At 36.9% G+C, this 17,500-nt stretch overlaps 1 protein-coding gene across 5 annotated transcripts in view; it reads left to right on the top strand.

Moving 5' to 3' along the window:
• Nucleotides 1–4,043: 4,043 nt before the first annotated feature.
• Nucleotides 4,044–17,500, top strand: part of LOC137635838 (protein lin-10-like) — a 153,451-nt gene continuing 139,994 nt past the window's right edge. For 3 of the 5 annotated variants that reach the window (XM_068368280.1, XM_068368279.1, XM_068368278.1), the window contains exons 1-3: nt 4,044–4,096; nt 11,012–11,458; nt 12,570–12,758. In XM_068368280.1, the coding sequence (XP_068224381.1) occupies nt 11,429–11,458; nt 12,570–12,758 (219 nt within the window). In that variant the 5' untranslated portion in view covers nt 4,044–4,096; nt 11,012–11,428. The remainder of the gene's footprint in view (nt 4,097–11,011; nt 11,459–12,569; nt 12,759–17,500) is intronic. The other 2 variants (XM_068368282.1, XM_068368281.1) reach the window with 1 other exon arrangement.

Genomic DNA, 17,500 nt, shown 5'->3' with positions numbered 1-17,500 from the left:
TTTAGAGCTATGCCTTTGTACTTCCGAATTCTTTTTTTAATTTTCAACCCAATCCCTTAACTTTAATTCTGCGTGGTTTTCGCCATCTTTCAACTATTTAAAAAAGTTTTTAAATTTATAGCTTGGGGGCCGTGAGAAAGTTGTCCGCTTTCTCAAAGTAATTTATACTTTTAGTCATTTCAGTTTCTGTTCTTAATTTAGTGGAAGCTGTTTCCATTGTTTCTAATCTTTAATAGTTTTCTGCTTTATGAAATCTGTTTATGATCTATTATCAAGTCATAAAACTCGTATAATTATCTCTGGAAGAAAAAGAAAATACATTATAAGCAAAATATATTCATCTTTATAATTAATTAATTTTCAATAAAGTTAGAATTTATGAAAAATATTCTACTAGAATTTATGTAAAAGATTTCACGAGAGATGTCATTTTAAATGAAAATTTTGCAATATTGTGTGCGGTTTTCTTTGTGTTCATATGCAATTGTGTATCGCTATCCCAACATGACAACTTGAGCTTTGTCATCTCTTGTGTCTAGAAATATTTTAAGGAGACTTACTGTCTGTACGGGCCTTGGTTATTCTCTTTTAAAGGTGGTAATATGTCGTCTCTTGTGTCTAGAAATATTTTAAGGAGACTTACTGTCTTTACGGGCCTTGGTTATTCTCTTTTAAAGGTGGTAATATGTCGTCTCTTGTGTCTAGAAATATTTTAAGGAGACTTACTGTCTGTACGGGCCTTGGTTATTCTCTTTTAAAGGTGGTAATATGTCGTCTCTTGTGTCTAGAAATATTTTAAGGAGACTTACTGTCTGTACGGGCCTTGGTTATTCTCTTTTAAAGGTGGTAATATGTCGTCTCTTGTGTCTAGAAATATTTTAAGGAGACTTACTGTCTTTACGGGCCTTGGTTATTCTCTTTTAAAGGTGGTAATATGTCGTCTCTTGTGTCTAGAAATATTTTAAGGAGACTTACTGTCTGTACGGGCCTTGGTTATTCTCTTTTAAAGGTGGTAATATGTCGTCTCTTGTGTCTAGAAATATTTTAAGGAGACTTACTGTCTGTACGGGCCTTGGTTATTCTCTTTTAAAGGTGGTAATATGTCGTCTCTTGTGTCTAGAAATATTTTAAGGAGACTTACTGTCTTTACGGGCCTTGGTTATTCTCTTTTAAAGGTGGTAATATGTCGTCTCTTGTGTCTAGAAATATTTTAAGGAGACTTACTGTCTGTACGGGCCTTGGTTATTCTCTTTTAAAGGTGGTAATATGTCGTCTCTTGTGTCTAGAAATATTTTAAGGAGACTTACTGTCTGTACGGGCCTTGGTTATTCTCTTTTAAAGGTGGTAATATGTCGTCTCTTGTGTCTAGAAATATTTTAAGGAGACTTACTGTCTTTACGGGCCTTGGTTATTCTCTTTTAAAGGTGGTAATATTGTTTCCTTGCCGGTAAGACTTATGAGTAAGTGTCCCCCTAGGACATTATCAAGATCCACATTATGGTCACTTGAAAAATACTCTACCCAATAACTATGAATTATGCTAATACGTCCAGAGCCTAAATCGAAGTTTAGAGGAGCACGCCTGACAGTGACACTTCTCTAAAACAACCCTCGTACATTATCAGAGCTAGTATCGATTCATCCAAATTGATAAATGAGTTTTGAATGCTATAAAAACTATAGTATCTTTAAAATGGACACAATTAGCAGCCCAAATTTTATAATTGGCATCATTTCATTTTTAAGGGGAGAATTCCGATATCCAGCTTGATAATATATCAAGACTTTCCCTACATGTGTTGTCTCTTTTGCTTTGCTGTCTAATTTCCTCAACTGCTATTTGCTCCAGTTTTCTCCTATCTCTGAACAAAGTTTTTCAGGGTGGTTGTATAAGGAATATTAATGATAGCGAGTTATGATAATAATAATAATAATAATAATAATAATAGTAGTAGTAGTAGTAGTAGTAGTAGTAGTATTCAGATACCTGCAGATTTCTTAATATTTTCACATAGTCTTGAACACATATGCTTCTATAAGCATTAGATTTGACAGGGAAATATGAAAATTCTTATTATTCCAGGTATGATTCAACAAACCCTCGCATGTTTTGTTAGTGTAGTTGCCCGTGGACCAGGTGGAGGCAATGACAGCCCACGTCGAAGATATGGGCACCTAGATAGATAGAGAGATAGATAGATAGTTGCCATTACCCACAATGCATTCGGTGTGGCAATATGTGCAGTGGCAACCTCATTTGACCTTAACATGCACCGGTTATAGACGCATCTGGCAACGTAAATTTCTTTCAATATTCCCCATTAGAGTTCATTCCATACTGAAGTAAACATATCCAAAAAGAACTGATGAAATTTGGATTACTTGAAAAATGTTTATATCAAATAAACTTGACCATTATATATATATATATATATATATATATATATATATATATATATATATATATATATATATATATTGTGTGTGTGTGTGAAAATTGTGTAATCGTAACTTTGGTTACCGTAAGAACTGAGGGTGTCAGAAACTTGTGATCATGTGGAGGAGACTTGCCATTTAAAACTATCTCCCTATGGGCCGTATAGGCCTATTGATTTTAGGAGTATTGTTGCTGCTGCCAGTTTAGATTCCTCCCACTTCCATCCACGGTGACAACTCTGGGCCATAATGCCAACGGCCATCCAATTTAGGGGGAAACTTACCACTCCAGTACTTGGATTGGGTTTTGTTTAAGTCGCGTTATACTGTAGTCTAACATTACAAGTCGAAGAAACACATTATTTTACTTCTAAATAAAAAGGTTAAGAGTAAAAAATAAGTTAATTACTGTAATCACTATTATTAGCATTTTTGTTATATCAGTTTTCCTGTTTGATCACTGCATTCCCTCTATACGCTGTCATATTCTCTTTTTTATAGTAAGATTACATTAAAAAGAAAATCGATCTTTAACCCCCTACGTTTGTTATTCATCGTAGGAATTTATGGCCACATATGTGGATCACAAGAATATGTAAAATTCGATCATCCTCCCAAATGATCGAATCACATCTATGATTAGGTAAGAAAGCAATACTATTAAACTTCATTCAATTTCAGTTTCTAATATTATCATCTGAACCTTTGGGGTCTCTTATTCTCCTAAGGTCAAAGACCAAGTCGGGGTCGCATGGGGGAAACGAACTGGCGTGACTCATTGCCATGTGTTTACCTGTGACGTCATCAAATCCACATCTTCGATCTAAACCTCGTGAAGGTTTCCTGCTATCATGTTTGATTACCATCTCGGTCATCATTGTTGTTTTGTTGTTGTTTTTGTCTCAACTTTGTTTATCTGCAGCTGCACTTGTTTTGACTGAAACCGCTCTTTGAACTGCTTGCGAAATCATTAGCAGTTATTTTTTAGACTAAATTTGCTGGTATCGTTTATTGTCATTATTATTTTTCTTGTGTATTTCAATGCATGCTGGGTGTCTTGCGATTGTTAATAGTTAAAGGGGATGTTAGTCACATGAATAGAGCAGAGGGCGCCACTGTAATTATCAGTGATCGATATTTGACCCATAAATAGATCCTTCTAGCACACCCACGGGTGTTTGCTCACTGTTCGAAGAGAGAGAGAGAGAGAGAGAGAGAGAGAGAGAGAGAGAGAGAGAGAGAGAGAGAATGTTGCAAACACCCGTTTCTGTTTAATGCTCGGGTCACTAAAGAAAAGAAGTCTCTCTGCACAGATGATACACACCAGCATTATCAGCGTTGATTATTGATTCTGCGCTTGCTTAAATTTTTTTTCCCTCCAAAATTTCAGCTAAATCAGTTTTCCTATTATTTTTTAAGGTAACTAATCCCACAGCAACTGAAATTTCGATGAGATTATGAACAGAACTTTATTTCAATATTTACAGTAATCTTGCTTTTCCTCTGATTTTGATAAAGTAAAAGGTATTATTGAAAATAATTACGAACCGGCAACTTAAGCTCCCGAGACCACGGTCTAGGTCTGTCGCGTCCATCATAATATTACAGCATTTGCAACCGGCACATGTGCATTATACCTTTCTTACTCGATCTAATTAACGTGGGTGGTTGTAGTCTACATTTTAATGCAATGTTCCTCAGCGTTTGTTACAATAAGCGTAAACTTATTTCATACGCAAGTGCGAGTATTTAGCGTACTGTATATCGCAGAACCTTACCTAATTGGTGTGTTTTTTCAGTATCCTTTGGTGTTCTGTGCTCTGTGACTTGTTTTCTTACATGAATAACGCGAGTCCGTCTTTTTGATAATTCGTGCAGTGGTCCGTGGAGGTCTAATTCAGCGAGTGGATTGACAAACGGCATTTGAAGAAACAAAACAAAATAGGAAATTTGTATTTGTTTCTTTTATACGTGATTGTGATGATTTCTTCGACGGCTTATCAACAAATAGTGCAAGTGAAAGTAAAGAGTAAATGTATGTTGTGTTAATATCTCTTCCACTTCTACTGCAGGAGTTTAGGGGCATTGTGAGGTGTTTTGAAGTTATGTTGTCATTAGTTGATGTGCTTCAAATTCGGTCGAGTGGAATAGCGCTGTACAGTAGATGAGAGATGAAGTGATTGTTGAATAGTGCTTCATTGTACCCGGTAATTGGGTAAACATATCCCAAGTGTTGTGTTCCGTTTGTTTGAAAATATAACAGATGATATCGATGGGAAATTCTTAAAACTTTAATTTGATTGTGGAAATTACTTTGTAAAATTTGTTTCCATCAAAGGTAATGAAAACGATTACAGCAAAAAAGTTTACTCATAAGAGAAAATCGTAACTAAAAAGTTTCATTAACTTATAAACATGTAAAGGAAATTCATAAGCCCTGTAACGTTGCGTAGATTATAACTAAATTAGAGTTGTAATATAAGTGTATTTGTAGTAACTCAATATTGTAACGTTTTATTATTATCATTAACCTCATTATTGTTGTTATTATTGCTGTTGTGTTGAGAAAAACACTATTGTTATCATGTTGGTATTAACATAATTAAACTCTAACTCAAGATTATGCATTGTCTCACTGGTTTAACTTGCTTCGTTTTCTTCCATATTCTTTCTGTCTGTCATGAGACTCACTGCGGTCATCATCGGAATATGAGCTGGAAAGGTGAAAGAGGTGGGGTGAGGGGGGGGGTGCGAATACCAACTAGAGTTGGGGTCCCCTTAGCTTGTCAAGTGTTGGGAGTCACTTAAATAAAGATACATGTATGTTCAGGTTTATTTAGGATCAGCTAATAATGCTTAGGTCTTGTATGAAGGCCAATTGGTAACAGCGAATGCGAGGAAGCAACCGTAAAGTGTAAGACACTGGTACTTTGTTTAGAAACAATTGACTACTAAAGTTTGCTCAGCAGAGAAGTAAAGATTTTCCAAACTGTTGTTTGAGGTGGACTGCACTTCGGTTTACTGAATCATTTCATTCTGAGGGGGTTAGTTCTGCAATTTGGTAGATCTTTTCTTAAAGTTTGTTCTATGCGTTTAATTTTGATGAATGATGATATTACTAATTATAATTAGTACTTTGATATCTAATTTTGTTCTGAATGACTAAAAAATAATCATATTATAGGAACTGGAGGACTATTATTATCTTGTCGTGAGCGCTGATTGTGTGTGGGCGCGCTTGCGCTCTCGAATGTCCGCTCGGGACCTCATGTGCACGTGGTACCGTAAACTTTCAAGAGGCTTGTATCTTTTTCTTGATTTATAGTATACAAGATTATTATGATAAATGGCTTGTGTGCGTTGAAGAGTAACGAAGTGATGTGTTTTCCATATTTATTTTGTACTTCAGTATTGAATAATCTGTGCTGAAACCAGAAAAAGCTTGGTGTAGAAGTAAATTATTTTCACAGCACTGTTATAGCCTCATTTATTTCTCACTCCCTACCAACTTTGGACAAAATTCTCTCTCTCTCTCTCTCTCTCTCTCTCTCTCTCTCTCTCTCTCTCTCTCTCAAAATATATAGTAATGTTCTAAGACGACTAAATAAAAGCGAAGGGGAATGAGGCAAATCCATTATTCTTGGTTTTGGCTTCTACCGGCCGTATCTGACCTATCATCGACCATCGTCAGAATCTTAAAGTGTGACAAGTGTCACTCTCATTGTACTTCGACTCTCATTGTGGATTATTGTCACTCACACCAGACTGTCAAGATCCGTAGCGATGAACTCTATTGTTTTCGTTAGATTTCATTCTTGAATTTTATTTCTTACACCAAACTCCTAAGGTCTGATGGGAGACGTAATAGATGTGGCTTTTTAGGTCACATATGGCACACACAGTTTTTTTACGAGTTCCTAAGTTTTATTTTTTTTTTTAAGAGACGCAACCTCTTCTAAATGTTTACAGAACTTAAGATTCATTAAGATTTAATTTCACAGCTGATTCGTACGACGAGTCGGTGTACTTTATGGATTCACCGGATGTGTAGATAACTTTATCTTGCCAGGAAACCGGATATGGCGCTGTCGCTTCGTTGTGCAGTCGCTTCATAAACACGAGTACTACAGCGCACTCGTTTTAGCTGTTTTCCTTTGCTTAACCTGCCATCATTCAGAGAGAGGAATTATTATTCTTATTATTACTGGCCAAGCTACAACCCTAGATGCAAAGCACAATGGTATAACTACATGGAATCCAACTGGGGAAAACAGTCTAGTGAGGAAAGTAAATAAAGATATAGCAAATAAACTATGAGAAGTAATGAATAATGATATGAATTATAGTAAGATCAGTAACAACAGTAAAAGAGATTTGCCATATATAAACAATGAAAGGAGACATGTCAACCTATTCAACAGAAAAGTATTTGGAAGTATGAGGAAGAGCATTCCATTATCTGGTCAGGGCTGGAATAAACTTATAGAATACTGTGTAGTATTGAAACCTTAGGATGGCGAAGTCAAGAGTGTTGTTATTATTATTATTATTATTATTATTATATTATTATTATTATTATTATTATTATTATTATTATTAAAAGCTAGACTATAGCCCTAGTTGGAAAAGCAAAATGCTATAAGCCCAAGGGCTCCAACAAGGAAAAATATCCCCAGTGAGGAAAGGATACAAGGAAATAAATAAACTACAAAGAGGAATAAAACAATCAAAATAGATTATTTCTAGAACAGTAACAACATAAAATTAGATCCTTCACATATAAAAAAAAAAAACAAAGATGAAGAGAAATAAGATAAAACAGCATGACCGAGTGTACCCCCAAACAAGAGAACTCTAATCTAAGACAGTGGAAGGCCATGGTACAGAGGCTATGGCACTACCCAAGCCTAGAGAACAATGGTTTGATTTTGGATTGTCCTCCGAGAAGAGCTGAGCTGCTCATCATAGCTAAAGAGTCTGTTCTACCCTTACCAAGAGGAAAGCTACAGTAGTTAAATTACTGTAGTTAACCCCTTGGGCCAAGAGGAATTGTCTGATAAAATCAGTGTTGTCAGGTGTATGAGGATAGAGGACATTATGGGAAGAATAAACCAAGCTATTTGGTGTATATGTAGGCAGAGATAAAATGAGCAGTAACAAGAGTGATGGATCCAATGCAGTACTGTCTGGCCAGTCAAAGGATCAAATAATCTCTTGTGGTAGTATCTCAACGAGTGGCTGGTGCCCTGGCCAACTGCATATCTAGTATTAGGTACGAGATGGTACAGCCAGGGAAGATCTGAATGCAAAGGATTATCAGAATTATGAAAAATCTTATGCAACAGCAATAAAGAACTAACTGAACAACGGTGCCCGAGATTAATATCTAAATGTGTGGTAGACCACAAGTTTTACTCCAATAAACTTACGATGAGAATCGGCAGCTGAAGACCAGACAGGAGAAACCGTACTCAAAACAAGGGTAGAATGAAAACATTAATACGTTTCCTCAAGATAGACTGATCACCGAAAATCTTAAGACTTTCTCAATAAGCCATTAATTTACAATTGAAGAAGAAACAGATCGAAATATGAGTCTAGATATTTAATTTCTAGTCAAGAATTACACCTATAATTTCAAATGAGTTTTATATAATTAAAGAGACATTGTCAATACGTAGATCTTGGTTTTTTGGAGTCACTGCCCTTAACCTACTTGGAGTTTTGCTGTGGTTCAACTTTATCCTTTCATAATTTACACCATACAGTAATTTTAGCTACATCTCTATTCTGTGTGAATTTCCTAAGGCTGGGTTATTTTCTAAACGGAGGAGAATAAAGAAAACTTGAAACAATTGCTATTGTTTGTAACGAATTTTGATGTCCGTAACAGTTTACCATAGATAAGGAAAGTCATTGCAGTCTTGTTTGTCCTAATTTCACAGTTTATTGCTTTTGTCTATAAATTATTCCGGCTAACTATAATTGATTTTTTAAATCAAGCAATTTTGATATGGTAATGAGACATGTTGTACAAGTATGTGCGTATATTATTTTGCAATTTTTTTCATCATCAATCACACTCCCCGTGGTATAGCGTAGTCATCGAGAAAAATTACACTATATTGGTACGCGATTTTAATATTTATGTTATGTGTGTGCGTTTTCCTCTTTAAGTAGTTCTTGGTCTGATTTAATTTAGTTGTGTCATGACTGCAGGGTTATACGTCCTGTGAGGGGTAGTCGCAAAGTTTGTAATCAGCTGCACAGGGCAGCGTCTCCCCGTGAATTTAGTAATTCAGGTTGAGCCTCCACTGAGAGATTTGCTTTGCTTTTGAGTTTCTTTTTGTTTGTTTAAGATGAAATAGTGTTGTGTATCACAAGAATAATATATATATATATATATATAATATTATATATATACATATATACATATGTGTATGTTCTTTATGCATGCATACATACATACGTGTGTGTATATATATATATATATATATATATATATATATAATTATGGAAGTCTAAGTAATGAATTGCGTATCTAGTAGTCGGTCGTTTGTTTTGAGTCACATCGAGAGAAAAAAGACGAAAGAAATCGTTCCTTTGGTTACTTGTCTAAGTCTGTAACTCTGGTTTTCTTGTCCGGCAGTCAAGCCCTTGATGCCTGGCTACCTTCGGCATAATTGTGTGACCACGTATAGGCCATCACATTGTATTTTCTCCGCTAAACAAAATTTCATCTAATTTTTCTCCTTTGAGAACGAGAGTGTTTATATGCATATACGTGTTTGTATGCATTCACACCCTAACTATGAAAAGAACAAGTTCGTCTTTAATTGGTATTTTTTTTTTTTTGCGTAGAAATAATGGTCTATCTTTTGATTAATTGACTTCATTACTTTAATACGGATTATCATGCCTCTCTCTCTCTCTCTCTCTCTCTCTCTCTCTCTCTCTCTGTATTGCATATTTCTTGCCATAGCATTGTAACGTTCACTTACAGTTACTCTCTAAAATACTTAGTTTATTCAATACATATTATTTCAATGGAAAATGTAACCACTAAAAGCCATTGAACACGTAAAAACTGTAACGTTAACAGCAAAAGCATCAGTGTTCACAGACCGCAAACCTCAGTCAAGGCCGGGACTGAACTCCTCCCCCCCCCCCCCCAACTAAGGGTCCTTCTCCCTAGAAGTTATATTCATATCTCTCCTTAAATCTAACCACCGGTTTGCTAGATACTAGTTAATCTCACCTTTGGCAGCAATTTTCCCAAACATATTCCTTATATTTTTTTCGTTATCCTGCTAATAAACAGATAAACATCAAAACCGACCTATAGCGTAACTTACGTGGTGATTGTTTTAAAAAATCACACGATAAAACTCAGAGATGTGCATACATCTGCCAGTGTTAAACTAGGAACTCTTGGATCCTCGTCAAAATTGAAATCCGGTAACACAATATGGTACAAGCAAATAAATGGGCACAGGTTATAAAATCTCTTTTTCGCTGGAAGAGCCAAAATAACAACAACAACAACAACAATTATAATAATAATAATAATAATAATAATAATAATATATGCGTATTATCCGATACGACCAAAGCTGGTTAACCCCCCCCCCCTTTTTTTTTTTTAATAAAAATTGAGAATGCAAAAGGATAATCACAGTATTATTGAGAAAACCCAGTATTATGTTTACATACAGCCATGTGTGACTGCATACAGGCGTGAATTGTGTATGTGTGTGTGTGTGTGTGTGTGTTTTGGGAGTCAAGAAGTTGTAAGAGTATGTTAATTACTTCCTCTTCCATTTATTATGTTTCAAGGATACCCTGAGAGCTGTCGTAAACTAGCTTTCCCCTTTCAGTATACCGTTATGGTTACCGCTATCGGGATAAGTTGTCAGAAGGTTGATTTACAGTCGATTATTTTTACTCATAATCTTATATTAAGAGGGGAGTGAATTTCGTTACAATACATACAGTCATACACAAAATCCATGCATATCTTTGTTTCTGCAGGACTGTTGGGTTTGAATTACATCTCAATATATATATATATATATATATATGTATGTATACATATAATGTGTATATATATATATATATATATATATAAAACGCTAGATAGATCAAATGAATGAAAAACTCGATCAGGCATATTATGCAACATTAAGGTAACTGCTGTCTGCAAGGAGTCTGGTGACCAACATATATATTATATATATATATATGTGTGTGTGTGTGTGTGTGTGTGTGTGCATGTGGTGTGTGTGCGCGTCTTATACGCATATATGTTCCATCTGTGAATCTACATTACATTGTTATGGGATTGTTTATCGAACGCACGATGAGGCCATTGACACAACCCCATTTCAAGTGACACGTAACTACGTTACCGCCTCGCAAAACAGTACGTGAGATTACGCATTATCCATCATATCCCATCAAGGAAACAAACAATATTTCAAAAAGCTTGTTTGTCGCATCACGCAAAAATATTGAGAAAACAAGAATGTGGTTGAGTGATAATGACCAGGTCTTAAATGACCCTATTTCCTTGCAGGTCTTGTCGAGCCAAGTAAAAGTCGTATAAACAAATATCCGGGAACCCAGTCAATGAGCTGTGAGTCATTTTTGTCAGGTGTTATCTCGGCTGGCTGTTTCCTCGCAGGTGTTCGTCGGTAGCTAGTGTGTGCGTGTGTGGTGGTGGTGGTGGTGCCTGTGACAAAAGTCCGGTATGTTGATGATTCGCATTTTAGACTGGATCGTGCAATTTTTCTGAAGCCTCAGTGCAACGCATTTGCAGTTTAGACACGGCCAGTGTGTAATATAAGAAACAAAGGTACACGCAGTGGTATATCAAAAGCGATATTAGTTAATTCCGCTGAAAAGTGAGAAGCAGATAGATATCTTTTTGGTTGTAGTGTTTACTGAACAAGACTTGGTTTTACCTGGAGAAAATAATAGTGTACCGTTAAAGATGGTGGCTGCGGAGAGCAACGACGATAAAGTAAGTAAGATTGGGTTAATGAAATGTTTACTGCCTCAATTCTGGCTTTTAAGAACTTTTGGGAGGAATTAATATAGGTCTGTAAAACATAGCTGGGTAAACAGGCAGTTTTCAATCCACCACATGGTAAGTAATTTCAATTTTCACATTTATAAATACCTGTACCTATAAAACTGTAACGCTGTGTTCCAGCACGCCGTAATAATTTTCTTACCTCAAAGTAAATTATCCTTGTTAAGAGTTACGACTGTAATTCTTTTGAATGGTCGTTTAGTTGTTTCCCATGCTTAAGTGTAAGGTGTACAATCAAGTCATTAGGCTAGATTAATGTTTAATTATTTTTACATGTCTTATCTTTTCAGAGTGAAGTTTTTAATTTTTTTAATTAAATAATGCTTAGAATTAGATACTAAGTTCATTAAGGTTGACAGGGATTTAGTTTTACGTAAATAAATGGTTATTTGTGACATGCAACTGTATCCCCTCATACCCATACCCTTCCACCTCTTGCCAATCTGACCCCCTTCAAGTTGTACGACTTGATAAACCCGTGATATAGGCATGTACACTTGACAGTGTGCCTTATCAACCTTTGATTTGACCCTCTGCACAGTCTAAATCCCTGCCTCAATTTCCTATCTAGGTCCAGTTACTCTTTCTTGTACTGGTATGTCCCGTCAGCACAAAACTCTTAATTGTTAACCCCTTTATGCCCCTTTTTGTCAATAGCATGTTATTCCATGTGCCTCATGGACAGCATGAGGTGTGTTTTTCATCTATATAAATACCCACCCCTCTCCACTGTTCACAATCACATTTATATTTCTTGGTAACGCTTTTCGTGATCCTGTAGTGCCATCTGGTGTCTTGACCATGTTTCACTTTTGGTATTTTCATTTAGTTCTTTTCTCTTATGGAACAAATACAAAGCAATTACTGTCCAGTTGTATTTTGGCACTATGGTCTATTCACGAAGAGTGGCATACCTAATGATTGTTACCTCTTTGGTTAATTTAGAATTTTACTTTTTTTATGGTGAGCACTTTCCGACCTCCTATCGAGAGGCTGCACTCTTTCTTGTCGTATGTTGGCAATCCTTGTCACATTGCAGGGTTGGCGGCGACCGAAAACCCGAACTGTCTTGCCCAGGGCAGCCAACCACAAGGCGAATGGGGGCGGGGCCACAAGCAACGGCTCCACCCCCTCCACGCCCAGTGGTCAGAGTCACCAAGTTTCAGCCAATCAGACGCCTTCATCGCCCGTGGACATGGCGACTACCAATAAGAATAAAAATAAAAAGGTGATGGGAGGTTGCTTACAATCCCACGTAGAACAAAATAAAATTTGCACGATTTAAAAACTTCCAAATTAGATGTTGAGATGTTAATGTTCATTGCCCTATTTTAATTAGCTTGTGTCTTAGGCTCTCCGTTGATTAAAAGTATGCCTACCAGCCTGTAATCTTTTTGCTCGCAATTGCATGGCTTTTTATATTCTACAGCATGTAGACCTAGTTGATAATCTTTTAGGGTTTTTAAGATGCATATCCCGTAATAAGTTGTTGAAGAACTAACTGATAAACGAAGTAGTTATCTCTCTCTCTCTCCTCTCTCTCTCTCTCTCTCTCTCTCTCTCTCTCTCTCTCTCTCAAAATAAGATGCACTACCGACAAAGCCTTAAATGAGTGTGTTACCTTGTAAGTTTTCTCAAACCTTAATAAATTAATCAGACGTAACTTGCATAACTTTATCGAAATTTTCTTCGGTTAGCTTTGTATTGTAAGCAAAAATTTGACTATTTTTAAATGATTGGTATTAATTTTGTTTCTATTTGAGTCTTTATAAGTAAAATTTTATAAGTAGCCTACTTTTCGACAGATATTTGAAGTTAAGGTGCAGTCAAGCAGTTTAATTGTATTTTCTTATTAAAGGTTATGAAGATAATGTGTAGCCTTAAAGTGGGTATATATGTTAGGACCTTGGTAACCTTAGTTGGTACATGGATTGGGTATAATCCAACATTCTCTCTCTCTCTCTCTCTCTCTCACTCTCTCTCCTCTCTCTCTCTCTCTCTCTCTCTCTCTCTCTCTCTCTCTCTCGTAATGATGGGTGTTATACGATTAAAATACCTATATTCATGAATCTGTATATTAAGAGAGTAAGGTGTACCACTAAAATAGTTATTTTTCATTAATATGGCTTTTAAAAGAATAGAAATACAGTAGCCTATGTATATGATTTCCTGCACCGTGTTTGAAGGTAATGAGTGTTATGGTTAATGTAGTATTTTGAAGTTAATGAAGTAACATTTGTTTTTAGGGAGCGTAAATGTGCAATGTTATTACTGGACAAAACTTTCGATTATATGCGAATGCGGGTTTGTCTCCTCCATTGGATGTATTCATTATTGACGTTGAAATTGGCTCTGGTGAGAAAAAAAAGCCAATTCCGCAATGCCGAGTGGGTTGTTTGCCCTCGTCACGTTTAGAGAGGTCCTTGCGCCACTAGTCAAAATTACTACCATCCTTTTTGGGGTTTTAACAGTCCATCAATTAACAATTTTAGAGGAAATGGTCTATGCAGTACATATTTTTTTTCTTTATGAAAGTATTTTACTTTTCTGAGGAAAATGGTGTTTGTCAACGGTTTATAGTGTTAACCTTGTGAGAAATAATAGCAGCTTTTATTGGTGTTTTTGACTAATAAACGTTAGCATTCTTGTAGCCTATACTATGATAGTAATGTAAAATTCTGAAATGTTATCCCGACATGGAATGAAATGTTAAGAAATGGTTAAAGTTAAGAGCTTGAATAGCAAGATGTAAGAAAGGAACAGGGAACGGAGGTAAAATTGAAGGCTAAACAGTGGATGTACAAGAGCGAGCGGTCGGGTGGTCAAGCCCTGTAGTGCACCGCGGAAGAGACACTTCTAGAACTACCTTGATAGGCTGATGAGTGCAATTTCTGCACTGTATGTTTTATCCTATAAAATGACGGAATGTTGCTTTGCAAAATAGCTTCATTTCTTACATATCCAGAAAGCTCTGCGACTGATGGCAGGATAAGTAGACTACTCTGTATTGAGGATCTCCTTTCGTACTTTTTGACATTTATATGAAGAATATCATGTATGATAGTGGTGTGTGACTGAATTTACTAAAAATTTCTTTATAGATGTTCTGGAGATAGGAAAGGGGGTATTACTTATTAAAAGGATTTTTTTTCCATTAAGAGCATCTTAAGGAGGCCTATCTGTCATTCATCAATTAGCCTACCCATCTTTCAGTCTATCTTGGTTTATAAGACCACAATTCTCTCTCCCCGTCCCATACTCTTTTAGGGACAATGCATTCACAAAGTCCAGGGCTGAAGATTGACTTAATAGAGAAAAAAAGAAAAGAAAAAAAAAGGTTCTTAGCCCAAGAACCTGTCTCCGAAATGTGTTTATTAGCGAAACCAGCATTAAGACCAGGGAGAGTTCCAAAATTAGTAAGGGGGGATAAAGTCCCCAGAGCCATACAATTCTTGTGGCTTGCGGATTTCCAAGCAAACATCCCAAATGAAACACTGACGGTTTTGTTTCATGGTAATTCCCACCAGAGTTTCTTTGGCTCTATTTCTCACTTTAGGGAAATTTTAATTTATAATTCTATTTTCATCAATCCCATATTCCAGATAGCTGCAGGTTATTGAGCAATAAAAGCAATATGGTTTTGATTTAATCTCTATTTTTATATTTTGTCATTAACAACTCTTTAACTTGCAGCAATTCTTGATTACATTTCATCACTCTCATTATTGGTACCTAAACTTCCCCAACTGATCCAAAGTATCTCAGTTTTTTCCGCTTTCCTTTCACTCTTTATCTTTATACATTTATCATCAGTCATTATTTCCAGGTATGCGCAATACAACGGTGACGATTGCCATTTTCGCTGCAGCGCAAGTTTGAAATACCTTTATTATGAATCACCGCTTCCTGTCATGAAGTAATCATCCTGAAATTTAAAAGTTAACACTTGTGGCTGAGTCCACATTTTTCAGTGTTGCTCGAACGACCATTTTAACGGAGTTAATGAAAGCGAAAGACTGTGTCTTATGAATCTGTCTTCATTCTGAACCTTCAAACCCATGTTTGTCCGAAAATTCCGTCGCTAAGCCTTCCCTCAGAGTCCTCCTCAAGAGTCCTCCGTAAGTTTATATTATTACCTTACGGTCCTCCTCGACACCTTTCATGGCAATCTTTCTCGACGAATTTCTTGACAGTCATCCTTGACACATTTTGGGCCATTCCTTCTTGACACCTTTCGTGGCAGTCGTCATCGATGCCATTCCTGACAGTCCTCCTCGACACCTTTTAGGACAGCCCTCCTTTACGCCTTACGTGAGTCCTTCTTGGTGCCTTTCTTTACAGTTCTTCTTGGTGCTTTTCCTGACACTCCTCTATACCATCTGTGACAGTCCTCCTCTAACCCTTCCATGACAGTTCTCACTTACACCCTTAGTAAGAGTCCTTGATGCCTTTCCTGGCAGTCTTCCTCAACAACTTTACTCTGTTGTTCTTGACATCTCACCTCTCATCAGTTTTCCTCAACACCTTTCCTCACTGTCCTCCTCAACACCTTTCCTTACAGTCCTCCTCAACATCTTTCCTTACAGTCCTCCTCAACATCTTTCCTTACAGTCCTCCTCAACACCTTTCCTTACAGTCCTCCATTTCTCACAGTCCTCCATTTCTCACAGTCCTCAATTTCTTACTGTCCTCCGTGACTCCATTTCTCACAGTCCTCAATTTCTTACTGTCCTCCGTGACTCCATTTCTCACAGTCCTCCGTAACTCCTTTCCTTACAATTGTCAACGACTTCTATCTTCACAGTACTCTGCAATAATTTGCCTGTCTTTCTTGACCCCTTTCCTCCTTTCCTTTATTAACACCTTTTCTCAGTCATTAGCGACACTTTTCCTCGTTCTTCCGCGACGCCTTTCCTCAGAGTGATTCTCAATATTTTTTTTCTGCACAGTCCTCCTCAGTCTTCCTTAATTTCTTTCCTCATAATCTTCATAAAAAAAACTTTCCTCGCAGTCCTTCTCTACACCTTTCATTAGATTCCTCCTTTAAACCTTTCATCACAGTCCTCCCTGATGCATTTTCTCTCAGTCCTTTTTCTATAGTATACCTCAATCACCTCCGTGACAGCTTTCCTCAGTCTTTCTTGACACATATCTTCCCAGTTCTCTGCGACAGTATCCTCACAGTCTTCCGTGACTCCTTTCCTCACAGTTCTCCTTAACACCTTTTCTCACAGTCTTCCGTGACACATTTCTTTACAGTTCTCTGTGACACCTTCCTCGCATTCCTCTTTGACACCATTCCTCACAGTCCTTCTTGACACCCATCCTCCCATTTCTGTGACAATTTTCTCACAGCCCTCCGCGACCCCTTCCTCACAGGTCCTCCTAGATACTTTTCCTCACAGTCGTCCACGACACTTTTCCTCAAAGTTGTCCTCGACACTTTTCCTCAAAGTTGTCCTCGACACCTTTCATGATAGTCTTTCCTAATACCTTTGCTCAGAGGCCTCCTCGACACCTTTCCTCACAGTTCTCCTCCGATACCGGTCATCACAGTCCTTTTTGACAGTTTTCCTTTGGTGGACTGTATCAAGGATGACCTTCGATCAAAGGATTTAACCGGTGATGAGGTGTGGGACAGAGGTAGACGGAGAAAGCTGACCAGAAACATCGACCCCACATAGAAATGGGAAAAGATGTAGACAAAGAAGAAGTAATCTTTTAGAAGACAAAGTATTAGCGGTTGCGGTCAGAAAACTGTCAACATTTTATCGTGTTCTGTTTTTTTTTTTCTGTTTTTTTAAGAAGCATAGGTGTAATAGGTGAAATTTGAATTATTTATCATAGATCTCTATTCCCAATTTACTTTTTATCACTTAAATTTGATATATTTTATCCCTCAGGAATTTACTCGGGCCAACTCTATAAGAGCCAAGTTTGACTGATGGTGCTGGTTAATCTCCCCATTTC

This window comes from Palaemon carinicauda, unplaced genomic scaffold, assembly GCF_036898095.1.
Source record: "Palaemon carinicauda isolate YSFRI2023 unplaced genomic scaffold, ASM3689809v2 scaffold183, whole genome shotgun sequence".
NCBI lineage: Eukaryota > Metazoa > Arthropoda > Malacostraca > Decapoda > Palaemonidae > Palaemon > Palaemon carinicauda.
The sequence above is the reverse complement of the archived record's forward strand: the minus strand, read 5'-3'. Positions and strand labels throughout refer to the sequence as shown.